The 15,197-nt window shown below is 39.5% G+C and overlaps 1 protein-coding gene and 1 long non-coding RNA gene across 3 annotated transcripts in view; one reads left to right on the top strand and one right to left on the bottom strand.

Annotated features, from left to right (window-relative positions):
- Nucleotides 1-12,245, bottom strand: part of TTC13 (tetratricopeptide repeat domain 13) — a 38,718-nt gene extending 26,473 nt beyond the window's left edge. Inside the window, exons 1-8 of one of the 2 annotated variants that reach the window (XM_084515753.1) lie at nt 11,798-12,245; nt 9,680-9,774; nt 8,333-8,408; nt 5,488-5,558; nt 3,313-3,378; nt 1,835-1,927; nt 1,085-1,201; nt 180-290 (exon numbers count right to left, since the gene is read on the bottom strand). In XM_084515753.1, the coding sequence (XP_084371879.1) occupies nt 180-290; nt 1,085-1,201; nt 1,835-1,927; nt 3,313-3,378; nt 5,488-5,558; nt 8,333-8,408; nt 9,680-9,774; nt 11,798-12,188 (1,020 nt within the window). In that variant the 5' untranslated portion in view covers nt 12,189-12,245. The remainder of the gene's footprint in view (nt 1-179; nt 291-1,084; nt 1,202-1,834; nt 1,928-3,312; nt 3,379-5,487; nt 5,559-8,332; nt 8,409-9,679; nt 9,775-11,797) is intronic. The other variant, XM_084515752.1, reaches the window with a different exon arrangement.
- A 90-nt stretch (nt 12,246-12,335) lies between these two features.
- LOC311435125 lies at nt 12,336-14,519 on the top strand. The gene is made up of 2 exons (XR_014691949.1): nt 12,336-12,448; nt 13,858-14,519. It is a non-coding gene; the product is annotated as an uncharacterized lncRNA (long non-coding RNA).
- The last annotated feature ends 678 nt before the right edge of the window (nt 14,520-15,197 follow it).

Genomic DNA, 15,197 nt, shown 5'->3' on the forward strand with positions numbered 1-15,197 from the left:
TCATATTATGAAGCATTACATTGTTAGAATTGGACTAAAAGCATTTTCATTTTGCTTTTACTCCTTTGCCTTAAAGTTTTTATGTGAGAGAAATATGTATGCCAACACCAAATGAGATTTCTACAACTATTTTTTGGAAATAACCTCAAATAGAGAATTGTTATTTAACATAACTTTACCTTCAAGAGTCCTCTGTGAAAAAAGGTTAAGCCTTTATAAAGCATAGCTATAGGCTGATTTTTGTTCAGTTCCAGTGAGTGCTGAAAATCTTCGTGGGCTGTTGCATAATCCTGTGATAAAGTAGATTTTAGATGACAGAAGAAACGCTATACAAATAAAGAGTAATATATATTTGTATTTTCATAAAGTTAAACTACAGAATTTTCTTTGATATATGAAGTTATCCTCAGGGCCAAACAGCAATGATTGTAAACTGCCACTCAGAATATCAACAAATAAGGAATGAATAATACACTTTCAACTTTTTCAGTGAGTGCTGTAATAAAAAAAGTAAATGGAAAAAAAAACTAGGCACAGAGACAGATCAGAGCAAAGTGAGCTGTCAGCTACTAGAATTCAGACAATCTTTAATGTAAAATGAGTAACGTATCATCAAAGTGTAAGAAAATCAACACAAACTGATTACATAACAAAACAGGATATTAGTTTTGTTTTTTAAGCATATATAGTAGTTACTGTGGTGGCCATAACTTTTCCTTTTTAGACTAGTATTTAATAATACTCCTTAAATGCAATTGGAGGTTATAAATCAAATTCTTTATCCATATCCTATTCCTCAAACACACACAATAATGGGAGACAAGCACGCAAGGTAAACCATGTAGTTGCCCTCTGCTTCTCTGCATTAAATAGAAACGCAGATGAAATCCTTGAATAATATCTTTGAACTGCTGGAAAGTTAAATATGTTAAAAACAAGGCTATCCCCCCCTCCGCCTAAATAGTAAAGATGGTCTTGAACAAAAGTAGCAATTGGTATAAAAAAACACACAAGAAAATGCCAAACAAAAACCCAGCAACACCCACACAACCAGAACCAAACAGAACCATCCAAATCCACTAACCTCAGATATGAAGTACAGGGTGCCTCTATGCCTGTAAAGCCGTGCCGATGGCTGTAGCTGAATAGCTTTGGTGAGGTCAGATAATGCTTCACTTATTCGTCCTAGAGGGGACAGTATCTAAGAGACCCAACGAAAACATCGGTTTAGAGCACGCAGGCTGAATGGATTAGTTTTAGAAATATGAGAACTATTCTTTTTCATGTTCAGCTGTAACAGAATAACTATATTTTTTAGAACAGGACAGAAAATTCTCCTTTTTCGAAGCTCTTATGAAATAGAAAATCTGAAAGCATCTTTCCCTTGAAATACCAGTGTACTTTCAACCATCATCATTTTTAGGAACTTAATATTTTGAACAGAAACAAGACAACCAAAGCAAAACACTGTATTTCAAAGTAATTCCAACATACTCAACAGAAAACGTAATTAAAACCTTCTCAAACCTTTTCAGTTTAGGCAAAATATTCCCCCCAACCAAAATTTGCCCATTTCCCAATTATATGAATGCCTTTCATATTTTTAGATCAAGATTACTAAAAAAAAAAACATATTTATAAATATTTTATATTTTATAAATAATTGTACACTTAAACATAATATATGCTATACTATTGTCTATAGTAATTCCATTCCATGTATGTTTAATTTTAAAAGTAAACGTTCCAGAAATTACATGGAAAATTATACTTGAAAACACTGTGCAATTTTAACAACTTCCAAATACCTGAAAAGACAGAAAAAAATACTCACTTCTGCTCGTTGTTCAAATACTTCAGGATGATCTGGTTCTAGACTAATTACCCTACTGAGCTCAAAAAGAGCAAGTTCAGCATTTTTCACATCCTGAAAAGGAGAGAAATAAGCAAGGTAAACAACTGTGTGTACTTACAGTAATACATTCTGAGCGATGAAGAACAATTCATTTGGCTAAGACTCTGAAAATGCATTGATTTACATTAAATGCCCTTCACACCTCCGCTAACAAGATTAAGATGCGGCATGCTACAAATAGCTGAAAAACACCTATTTGCTATAAGAAAATGAACTCTGCTTGTAAACATCAATTTTGTGTTGCAGCTCTAATAACTTATTCTTGGCAGCAAAGCTGGCTCAAGTTCACACACGAACTCCAACACACATGCACGCGCACACACACGCACACCAGTGCTTTCATCAATACCATTTATAACCCGATCTAAGGAGTTCTGGCAATCAGTTGATGGCATCAGTGTCTTGTCTAAGTTTTTAGATTTTCCTCAATAAGATGTAGGATGGGAGCACATACTTCAACTACAAAAACTGCTATATAAGCAGCTATGCAAGCTGCTATATAACCAGTTTTAACATGCTAAACACCATCTTAGTGTCTCAAAAGAGTTGTTGACAGAAACCTCATTTTTTGAAGCGAAACTGTAGCAACATCTAACAAAACTCGGGAAAAAAATCAGACTGGTGTTAAAAATATGCAAATACGAGGGACTTTAAGCTCCTGTCAGCACCACTAAAGAATTAAAGATCCCGCACAAGAGACATTTTCAAGAAGTTATTCAACTCTTCTTCCCTCTAGAATACTGAGAGACCACTCAATCATGAGTTAACGGGCTACATAAACTATATCTATTTTAAAACTTATTTTTGCTCAGGAAAATTTTGAGCAGTCACCTCTAAGTAATTTAACTTGAAATGTATTAATTTGTTCAATAAGATTTGAAGAAGCATGTCTGTCAAGAAGCAATATAAAGCCTACTGGACTGCAAGAGCTGACGATTTTCCATGCTGAAATAAAAGACTTTTTTATTTCCAAATACAGACCAGATACAAAGATAAATTCTGTGGGGCTTCAGAAACCTGCATTTTAGAAGACACTGCTCGTTATCTGATAACTCTTTCAAGTAGCTGTAGATCCCAGCGCTAAGCATTAAAATTCACCACTCACAACTGTTCCTATATTCTCCTTTGGCAACCTTGCTTCATGTTGCTTTACTTTCACAGTCCCACAAAGAACACACCCATGGGCTGAGCAGCATGGTCCACTAGATCACTAGGTTACAGAGCACCTACCAAGGGAAGGACATGGGACACTTCTGCATCGCCTATAGCAAGAGAGCATGAGTTTACAACTTGATAGGTACATACCGTTCGATCTAAGCTCCTCCTGTAAAAGGCCTTCTTATAGGTTAGTTTCAAATAATTCAGTCACCTATAACTTTAAATAATCATCTACTTACATGGAGTCCTTTTTTTCCATATGCTATCCCTCGTCCATAGATTGCGCTAACCAGCTCCGGTTCTTCCTGTTAGATTAAGAACAAATGTAGTAATCGCTTAAAAAATACGCATCTTTCTTCAATAAATGTTTAATTCTTGTTGCTATCAACTAGCAAGCAATGAACAACCACAGCTGCCAGGCAAAGATATCACATGGATTGTATTACATCCTATACTTTCATATGGTCACAACCTTCCAGTTTAATATACTGGAATTAGTGGGCAGGATTTGTCTGGAAAAAGAGCTAAACATCTCCAACAAATCTGATGGGAGAGAAGAGAATTCATATGAGAAATGCTACCCACAGCATTTTTAACACTATTTTATAGCAAAAGCACTCGACAGTGAGATACAGAAAAGTTTCATGTATACTTTTTATTCCTTTCTTCTCGTTGTATTTATGATTTTTATAACACAAGAGGGAAGGAGTTTAGACTCTGAGAGGTTCTATTAGTTAAACAACATCTTGTGCAATAAAATGTAATCCAGCCATGGCTTCCCACCCAAATATGAAGAACTACAACTGCAGAGCTGGTTTTCTTGGCACAACTTTTCTAGGCAGTTAGGGGTTCCCTGAAATCCAGTCAGAAATTGCCAATTTAAATACCTGCAACCAGGTACGTAGCTGTGCTCATTTACCTGGGACAACTGCCAGGAAACAAATTACTGCATTGACTAAACAACAGATAAGTGGTGTAACCAATGCTGACAGTTTGCCAGACTTCAACCGATCCCAACTGTACACGTGCCAATGTCAAGTTCAGGTAACTTCCCTACTTTTAATATAATGACTAAGCATGAATGGTTTGTTCTGTTAAATGTTCCAATAATCATTTTAATAAGCGTATTTAAAATTGTCTTACGGAAGACAGAGTGAATGATCTCAATGACTCTACATTCTTTGAGGCATCTAATCATGATATCATGATTTCAGCTGAAGTGTGTGCATTACAAATCTGCTCTATTACATGCACACTTTTCACAGTAACTTTCTACAGTTGATATATCTCACTTATCTTCACTTTCTATTTTACCTTCTTACTCAAGAGAAGGCAGGAAGAGCTTTATAACTTAATTTTTAGAAGCAGGATTTTTCATTAGAAAAGTTAAATCATTCCTTACATTAGAAGCATACCAATGACAGATCTCTAAATAACTGGAAAAAGTTCTGATTCGTAGCTTGTTTGTCCTCTGATAAGTTCCCTATAATAATGTTGTTATTATTTTTAATAAAAACTATTATTTATAATAGTTTTGTTATTATACTTTCAATCAAAGTATGAGCCATATGCTACCTGAGTCAAAACATGCATGATACTTGCAGTACTACTTTACCACTTCCATTTGTGCACTACAACCAGTTTAGAAAAAAAGAAGGCACATACTTCTCATAGTCACAGGTTCTTGGCCATACAAACACAGTATTTTGATATCAGCTTTAGGTATTGTTTTTTTGTTTATTTGTTGGTTTTGTTGTTGTTGTGTTTGTTTGTTTTTGTTGTTGTTGTTTCAAAAGTGGTTACCCAGGTTCATAGAAGATTCTGAATTCTTTACCTTGATCAGAAACAAATATCCTGAAGTATTAGCTAAGTTTTACTTACAAACTCATCACATGTTTACCACTGGAGAAGGATAAATCCATCATACAAAAGTATTATCACTAAGAATGCAAGGTGGAACTTGACACTAGCAGTAAGTTATCTTGCTCTGTTTTCTCCTGATGTTACTAGGAGCATCCTAACTGCAGCCCATCTCCTCCCATACACAGCAAAATTAAATGATCTCAGTCTACACACTAAGACAGGAATTAAAGGAACTTCAATCTTGCACAAATCGGTTTCTGAAGATGCTTTTTTAAATCGAAACATCATAAAGAAAATTATTCGTACAGATGAGAAAAATACTCACCAACTAACCAAGATATGAATCACCTGACTTTAAGAGCATGCTTATGCTTGGACAAAAAATAAATATCAGAGCTGTTATTCTCATTTTTAAACCCTTAATTCAATATGGTTTAGTAAAAGCCATAGGTTAGATCGGATAATTTCATAAAGTGATGTGTTTCTTTTTTTTTTTTTTTTTTTCCCTTAAATACTACATTTAGCTTGAGGAGTCCAAAAAGAAAGCTTACCTGAAGCATTGTTGAAAATTGTCGTATGGCTTCATCATACAGGCCGTTGCCAATCAACACATAAGCAATTGCTAACAAGAAATTACAAGCATAAGTAAAACATCAAAAAACAGCTGGCTTCCTTCACACATACATTTTACAATTTGGTTGCATTTACAGGAATATACATAATGTACATACTAGCAACTTATATTAGTTGGTCAATTGTTTTCTAAACTGCCACTGAAATTGCCTTCTTCAACCATTACCTACCCTTTGTTAATTATTTCAGTTTGGATTATGCTCACCTGATTTTGGGTTTTGTCCCTCGCTCCTCTCTTTTTTTGCGAGCAGTTTAAGAAAGAGTTCATGTTAGAAAGGTACCACAACCCTATTTGGTAGCCCTATGTGAACTCTCAACTGTAAGTGCGCTTGGCTAACACTGATAGTTTTTTGATACTCCTATTAGAAAGCATCTGATTTTATTTCTTTGCATACATTTTGCTAAACTTTAATAGCTCACATTTTTTTCGTTCACTTGAAGTACCTAGAAAAACAAAAGTGACTCTGTTGTTTATAAAACTGAGATTGAAAAACACAGAATCCTTACCCATTTTAAAACACAAAAAGTTTTAAAGTTCTTGTACCCTGCCTTTGGAGCAGAAGCTAAGTATTTGAAAAAGAAACAGACCACTGTTTTTAGTAACATGTTCCTGTAATCTTCACAGGATACAAAAATAGTCAAGTCACAAGACTGAAAAGCTGTGGTTGTGCTTATGCGACTGAAGTTCAGTTTTGACAGCTGAATACCTACAACATGCTTAATGAAACAATCTTTCACCGGTCTTAGCTCTGGACTAAGATCTGCCCACGCTGCCCACAAAAAGCAAGCATCTTGCAAACTAGAGCTATGAAAGGTAAAGAAAAACATTTCCCCCAGCAGTTCACATGAACAGTTGAGAGCAGAACTGGGCACTGGAATTTTACTTTTCCTCACTCTTATACTGAGTTTTAGCAGTCATCCAAGCAGAATGGATGAGGTCTATCAGCTTAATTATTTACTCAAACATAAACAGACAAATAAAGCCAATTAGAACACAAGTATTTTTATAAGACACAGAGATTTTTCAGGCAGGCCACAATCTTCAGGCAGTGTCACTAAACTCTGTTCATTAAAGGAAGAAAAAAAGATAAGTGAAAGAAGTGAGAAATGTGTTTAACCCAGAGACTCCTTAATTCTTGGAGCATTTATTTTACACAGAAGGAAGTGCATGTGCAATATAAGCTTTTTCCTCAATACATAAAAAGCTTCACTCTGTGCAGACATATAGCATAGCCACCAACTGAAAGAAAACAGGAAGAATCAAGGACAGTTTGAAGAGCTGTTGAGTTTTTGTCATTTCACTATCCTCCAAGCCTACAGGTTTCTTGGTATCATCTTTATGGTTCCAATCCCCGCACACAGAACAACCAGCAAATAAAAAGAAGATGAATTCAAACATGCTATCATTAAACAAAAAAGCTGAGGAAGCAAGAAAATGGAAACTACTTGTCTTGCTGATAATGAGTTTCAGTTTTATCTTCACTCAAGACTCTTGGCAAAACACGAGGCTGTAGACCATGTCTGTAAAGCTATGGCAAGTGATTGACAGTAGCTGACAGAATATCAGCATTTTCAATTCCAGCTTTCCAATTAATCTTCAAGTACTAGAAACATTACAAGTAGATTTTTCATAATGACATACAAGGGTTAACAATGATCCATTTGTCCAAGTATCTGCATACTAAGTTTCTTCAGAATGCAAGATACATTCCATGCTACTTTTCCTCAGACAGTTACAAGCAGTAGCACAGAAACAAGAGGGACCCAGGCTCCTCACAGCAGGACATACTTGAAATAAAGTGGGTAGCTAGATGTCAGCCTACAGGCAAAACATGATAATAGGGACCCTCTGGCATACTCTTCAGAGTCTACAGTGCAGATATTAAAGCATCAAATATTTTCTGCTGGTTGGAAGTTCAGCATTCCCTAAAAGAGTCTGGAAACATGGTTAGGTATGCTAGCAATATGAAAGATTAAATCCTTAACTTTTGCTGGATAAATCCTTGAAGGCAGAAGTTACATCAACAAATAACTACCCAATTGTTTTTACTTTGTTACACAAATTATGAGGAAAGACTCTCTTTGCTCTTATACAAAAGACCCTTTGCTGTCTTCCTTGAAACACATTCTCACCAATCTCTTTGCTGCCTCGTAGTGCCCACTGCTTCCTTCACAGGATACCATTTTGGAGAAGCAGTGCAACTAACTTCTTCCTCAAAGCTTTTGAGAAAAGGATTTCTTGTCGCTTTATTTGAAATGCCTCCATCTTCTGCCCCAAGAGTGCTTTGAAAAAACATCAACAAGTAGTGGACTGCAGAAGGACACAAATTCAGAAAGCCTTCTTACTGACTGTAAGCACAAAGAGTGTGTGAAGAGCACAAAACAGGTCCAAGACCTATACTTTTCAGAAAGCACATCCCACTGATATTTTTCTGGATGCCTGAATAGTTTTAGCCATCAATAGTGACAGAAAAGGGAAGCAGAAAGTAGTTGAGACTGTTTAATAGGATTTAATCACAATGATTTCTGAACACCTGCTTAAGCAGACTCAGGGAAGAATTCCAGTGAGCATAGCAGAGAGGATTTTTAGGAAAACATATCTGTTTTCTCTTTGCGTAACCATTGAAAATGCACTGGGCTTTTTAGGATAGTTTTAAAATTAATGTATCACATAGGAATCAATAGTTTAGTTTCAAAGCATTCAGTACTACTACTCAGCATGTACTTCACCTGCACAAACAAACCTCATATAAGACACCTTACCCAGTTCTTCATTTGTGCTGTCATTATCAGTAGCAAATGGAAATCTTTTCTGCTCTGCAAGTGACTTCGCTTGACTCTGTAAAACATCATGGTTTGTAGTGTTTAGCAAACAGCGACAAAGAATTTAACAGAACTTTAACAGAGAATGCTTTAAATCAAAGCGTTAAGACTACTGTGATTGCTCTAATTGAAAACAAATTCAATCCTAGTCTTTCACAGGGAAAAAAAATTGTTTTTCAGTCAGATACTGCCACTATCCTCTCTAACAAAAGGCTAACTAAAGGTTTCAAATGAAAGAACATTGACAGTATTCCAGGAGTGGTTGCTGTTTACACATTACACCTGTCTAACGTGAAGTTTTAGAAGTTTAACACATATGTTACTTCATAGGAAATTTTCAGTTTTTACCCCATCAACTATTCCTTTGTCTCCTACAAAGGGAAGAGTACTACAGAAGAGTAAAACACAAAATGAAATACCAAAAAAGCATAGCTCCAGCAATAAAGACAAGTTTAACTTAGTAGTGCCATGCTAAAGAAAAAAGGCTGTCCTAAGAACTTTCAATTGGTTACAGCTGAGACTACAACAGGCTTAGCAAAGCCTAAACTATTTTGGGAACACAAATCTTATCTGCACAAACTGATTTTGCCTGAGACAGCCCCCCATTTACTGACATACTCTACCCTGTTCGTTTTCATAAGTTTTTTCCAAAGATAGCTGTAAGCCTAGCAGAGCAACACACATTAGAAAAATGCAAAACTCTCATTCAGTAAACCTTTCAAACTGGAAGTAAGAATGGAAAAACTAACTTCTCTCACTGCTCAGTTCTCTTCTTTTGAACTGCACATCTGTACATCTTTAACTTTGCAGAAAACAGCTTAACACTTTAAGCTTCAGATGAGATTTTTAACTTCATTTCCTCTACTGAGAGGACTGTGCTTTGTCTTCCTGCCTTCTGGTTTTGGTTTTTATTTTTGTCTTGTTCAGTCAAAAGAAGTCCCATCACTTGCACCCATGACAAAGATATTTCAACCACCTACGAGTGCAACAGTAACCTTCCCAAACCCATTATACACTTTTTGCTCTGTTCCTATAATCAAAAGAAAGCTTCAATGGTTTATACTGCTGACAGCCCTAAAAACTTATGCTGGAGTACTACGAAGCCATTCCTTCATGAGCAACTTTAGTTCATTTGTACTTAAGCCCTTTGGGGACCTGTGCCTGCAAATTAATAGATTCTATTTATAGTTATTTGCTGAAAATTAACTGCATAACCAGTTGGAATTAAAGTGGTGTCACTTCAATCTACTAAAAACTGTTTTGTACATTATATTCTTAGCAGCTTACCAGAATTTTTTCTGTGTTGAGAGAAAGCACAGACTCGCAAGATGAAGTCCCTCTTATGTCACAATCTGATTCACGGAAGTGCAAAAACGATGAGTCTAGGGGAAAAAAAAAAAAAAAAAAAAAAAAAAAAGAGAGAAAATTAAGACCTTTAGGAATTCAAGAAGTCACACACATGCTCTGCCAACACATCCCACACTTCCTCATGTTTATCTTAGCTTCCCCCCAAAAAAAGAGCAGGGGAGTAATAAAAGGGGGAGGGAAACTGGAATCAAGAAAGGGAAAAAAAAATGGGGTAGGTCTGTCCCCAGCTAGCACTGTGATCCTGTTTTCTTGCCCAACAAATTGAAGACCAAATCATCATTCCAAACCTGCGGAAGAAAATTAATGGAAGGGATCATATGGAGGTGGGCAAAGAGTTGCTGCTGGAAGTCCAGGACACAGAGCTAACAAAGACTGCAGAAAGTAGAGAGAACATGGCAAACCATAACTGACTAAACATATGCAGGACTGTCACAGGTATATTACATGATAACATTACACTCAAATCTAGGAATGATACACAGCTTGTTAGGACAGCAAAGAAAAAGATTAACGAAGTAAATAAACAGCAAAAACAAACAAACAAACAAAAAGCCCCTAGACTGACCATAGGAGTCACTATCTCACCTACATGGTGCTTTGACTACTAGCCCAACAGAGCTGTGAGCTTTCCAATCTTCAGATCCTACAGCTTCTATCAATTTGAAACACCGCAAAAGCAAACAAGAAAAAGCAACAGTATTACTTCCTTGATTCCATATCACAAATACCAGGTATTTTATTTACAAACAAGAGTGGAAATAAGCTTGATGCTAAATTTGAAAGGGGGGAGGAGGGTGTACATGCATTCTCATTAAGTTTGGCAGGCAGTGCTATTCTTGTAGTTTGATGACATAAGGCCTGCAGTTAGCTAACTCCCCATTTCGCTCAAGTGCAGGGGAAAAACAAAATGAAACAGCCTTCTTATAAGGAAGTCAAAGAGTATCTAAAACCATTTGCTGTAAACAGAAACTTGGAACTAAGCTGAGCCATAAATGATAACTGGGTGGGAGAAGTTTTACAACAGAAGCAGGGCTAGTGAAAAGCAGAAGGTGAAAGTCTGAAGTCACAAAGTCCTGTAAGAACAGTGGCTCACCACCCACAGCTCCCAGAAAAATCATTGCTGGGGAGAGGTTTCAGCACCGCCCTGTTCTTTATGCTGGCCAAAATGTTTCTCTCCCGTGCCATGGGCAGCATCATCAATAGGTTATTTGTTCTGTGCTGGTGCTCTTAAGTCAGTGATGGGGAATTCAGCGTAGGCTCACTGAGCACATCTGGCTTCACGTGTCAAAATAAAGAGATGCCGGCAGGAGCTGCTAACTCCAGAATCCTTTTCTGTATAGCAGTGAAAATTTAATGAACGAGTTTTTGAACAAGGTGGCAGGGCATGGTAACAGCCTGCCTGGTGCAAGGCAGAGGGGGCAAAGCACCCTTTCACCTTTGCAATTCTCGGGGCAATGAAGATGCTGTGCATACAGGAGGAGTGGAGCTGTCTTTGTCTACAGGTTAGATACACTCAAGCCTGTATCACCCTGCTTTGTTAGCAGCTTTCAGCGGGATCAGCGGAGACACTCCTGGAGCTGGCGGCAGGCAGCAAGAGGAACGCCTGGAGACAGCGAGAGCCACGGCTGCTGGGAGAGCTGCCCAAGGAGCTGGGAGCTTCAGGGACTCCTCCAGCGGGCGACTCACTTGGCCACAAGATTTGAATAGCAAGGAGCGGAGTGCTGCGCTGCTGTTTTAGGGCAAGTAGGGTGAGCGTGTATATCCATATATTAAATTAAAGGCTGTCTCATAGCACCCCGTACCCCGCCAGCCACAGGGCTCTCCGCCAGCCCTCCCCACCACATTGCGCAGCTTTTATTGATCTCGGCGCCGGGTGAAAGTCTGCCCGGCCCTCGCAGCCAGCCGCGGCTCACGGCTTTGCGAACCCCCCGATCCCCCCCGGCCCTGAGCGACCCCGGGGCTCCCCCTCCCCGCCCCGCTGCCGGTCCCAGCCCCATCCCCGTCCCCGTCCCCGTCCCCGTCCCCGTCCCGTCTCACCGCACTCGGCCGCGTACTGCTCTGCCCACTCCGCCGCCGGGCCCTGGCGCTGCCGGTGCAGCTCCTGCTTGAGCAGGGACACGGCCGGGTAGCGCTCGCTCAGCGACAGCGCGGCCCGCACCAGCGCCGCCGCCACCGCCAGCGCCGCCCGCAGCCCCCGGGCGGCCCCGCGGCCGCCGCCGCCGGCAGGTGCCATGTTCGCAGGGGGGGACGCCGAGGGACGGGCAGGGAGGAGGGCGCCGCCGCGGAGCCTCCTGGGATACGGAGTCCGGCCCCCACGCTGGTCTCCCCGGGGAGAGGAGCGGCGAACTACAACTCCCGGCACGCCCCGCGAGGCGGGCTGGTCCCCGCACCGCCTCCGAAGGCGGAAGGGAGGCGCTGCGGGCGCCATGGCGGAGCCGGGCGCGTACCGCTGCGTGGAGTGCAGCGGCGGCGCGGAGGAGCTGTACCGGGACTACCAGCGCGGGGTGCTCCGCATCGCCCTCTGCGTGAGTACCGGGGTGCGGGGGGGGCTCAGCCGCCTCGTCCCGGCTGCACGGCCCTGCCTTCCCCTGGAGATCGCACGGGGAAGTAATAAACAAGCTCTTGGTGCTTTAACCGGGGCCTTCGGATCGTTCCGAGTTACTCCTATCAAGGTTTGGTGACATTTGGGTAGGTTCTCCTCCAGGGGATAGTTCTGAGGTGGTTTGGGTTTTGGGGTGATTTTTTCTTTTTTTTTTTCTTTTTCTTCTTTTTTTTTTCCCTTTTTTTTTCTTTTTTTTTTTTTTCTTCTTTTTTGTTTTTCTTTGTTTATGTTCTTCATTTTTCTTTTTTTTTTTTCCTTTTTTTTCTTTTTTGGTAACGTGGAAAAGCTGAGCGACCTAGCACCCTATATTTTAACGTGGGGGAAAAGATATGCCACGGAGGGATTTATTAATGTACATCTTCACTAAGCCAATTATCCGCATTTTTCACAATATGCTATACTTCTCCTTATAAACTCTGGGAACCTGGCACGTTTACACATCACATGATACCCTCTAGTAAAGCTTAAATTAGTTGTGTGCTGTTCAGGCCTCGTTTGTGTTCATCTCACCTGCTTACACAGCCCTTGGCACTCGGAGAGCACTGCAAGAAGTTGGGTGAGTTGGCTAACTGTGAGGCTGTGGCCAGGTTTGTGCTGAAATTCCTGTACACCTGTAAAATCTGGGGTCATTCAAGCGTTTCTTAAATCAGAAATAGAGATTGGAAGCACACATTTTGTAGAGATCTGTGGCTGATTTGTATTTGGATAGATAGTAAAAGATCAAAATGTTAAAATGGGTTGTTACTGTAGAACATAAAACAGCTAAAAACATACACAAAAACCTCTACAGATTGATCAAAAACTGGAGAGAGCAACAGTTTTTCTGAGGTGGAAGACAAACTAGGTAATAGAAATTGGCTTCTGCTGGCTGTAGGCTTGTACACTGCAGGGAAAGACAGATTTTGTCACTTCTTAGCATTAATATTATATATCAATCCTTCAGTTTACTTTGGAGCTTCAAACTCGTCTTTGGAATCAAGGACAAGTTGGATGCGAAGGGACAAGTGTAATGTTTATGCCTGCAGCCATATCCCATGAGACTTAGTACATCTTGTGAACCCGTGTTATCAATTACAGTTTTTATTTGGCTGTGATAATCTCTAAGGGAAACCGGGATCCAGTAGATGGCACTCGCTCCTCTTAGCATTTAACCATTTGATGACAGAGAACCCTGTTCTCTTGGAGCTCTGGCATCCCATTAAGGTCAGTCAAAAGTCGCAGTTGCTGTGTTCATCACGAATGCAGAACTGTTTGAAAGAGCAAATAACAGTGTAAAAGAAAGAATAAACGAACCACACTGTCCTAATGAATTGGAATTGAGTCTACCTTTCTCCATACAGGTCCAGATGTGTAGCATTCTTCTCTTATTCCTGTCAATCATTTTCCTGCACCTATGTTGTGGGTTGTCATGGTTTGATTTGTTTTAGTCCTAGTGGCCCTTACTTGGTGTTATCACATAATCTCTAATCCTTTGTCTCCATTTCTGGCCACCCAGGATGGGCTGAGAGGAGGAGCAGGCCATGTGAGGAACAGGCGGTAAGAAGCACGTCGCCTCACAGTTTATCGAGTGGAGATCAGAATGTTAGAAAATTGTTAAGATCAAAAGGCTCCTTGAAGTGAGCTGATCTAAATTCAGCTTTATGTATGTATTGCAGGAAAGCACTGTTGTCATCTTCAGCTATCAAGAACTCATGGCAATTATAAAAATAACAGGGCAATTCTTGTTTCATTTCTGCCCTTTAATCTGGAAGAACGTTCTTGTCACCGCAGTAACATTCAGCATCGTGCTGTTGACAAGAACTATCCAAGCACGGAATGTCACTTGATACCCTTCACGAAATTCAAGAGCAGTGTTAGAGTGAGTTTGTCATTACCCTGAAAATTGTAATCAGTAGAATTTTCTGCACTTCAAAAAATGCAAAGATCCTGCTTACCAGAATGAAATATCATTTAGATCAGACATTTATATAGCTTGGAATGTAGACCCTAAATTACAGTGGGAACTGTCATGAAAATCTGAATGTATTTCAGAAATTTTGGAGGACTAAGGTGAGACCAGAAGGCGTATTCACTTGACCTGAGAACATCCTTTGTGAAATCAGAGCATGGAGTTAGACTGCTAGTCCTTTATGGCATAAAGAACAAAAAAATGAAGAATACCTACCTGGAAAAGACTGTATAATCATACTCAAAGTGAAAACAATGGACATTATCCAAATATTTTTTTTTGTTAAACAGCAGTGGGATACTTGTATCTCATTCCCATTTTCAAGTAGTCCTTGAAATAGTGACACGTAAAGGAAAATACAAACTATCTGTTTCATATTAAAATAATATAAAGTGTAATAGGCTCATCTACTTAGTTTTTATCTCCAGAAAATTAGGAGCATGTAGAACATTGTCACAGCTATCACTATTCTATATTGACCCTATGAACTTGCTCCAATCCTATTTTAAAGTGCTCCTTGATGAGCTAATAAATCAGCACCTAGAAGGTCTTTGCCATTGTCAGAATGGTCCTGTCATGCAGCACCATTTGGAACATCATCTTGAGGTTGAAGAAGTTGAGTTCTCCAAACATGATCTTCCATCTAGCCCTACATTTATTTTTAAGGTGTGTTTAACATGATCTGGGACTAATATTCGGGTAGAAGATTTGAATTTGTATATCCACGCAAAATACCACAATTCTGTATTCCATTCTTAATGCTCGAGAGAAGAATGGATTTTTTTTTTCCAGAGGCAAATACTAAAAGCTTCCACTACGGCTCATCTGTTTCCAGGCCACAATAATAGAGTGCAGTTTAGGAAATTTGATCTAATATGGCACTGCTT

The sequence above is a fragment of the Aythya ferina genome (assembly GCF_964211825.1).
Source record: "Aythya ferina genome assembly, chromosome: 3".
NCBI lineage: Eukaryota > Metazoa > Chordata > Aves > Anseriformes > Anatidae > Aythya > Aythya ferina.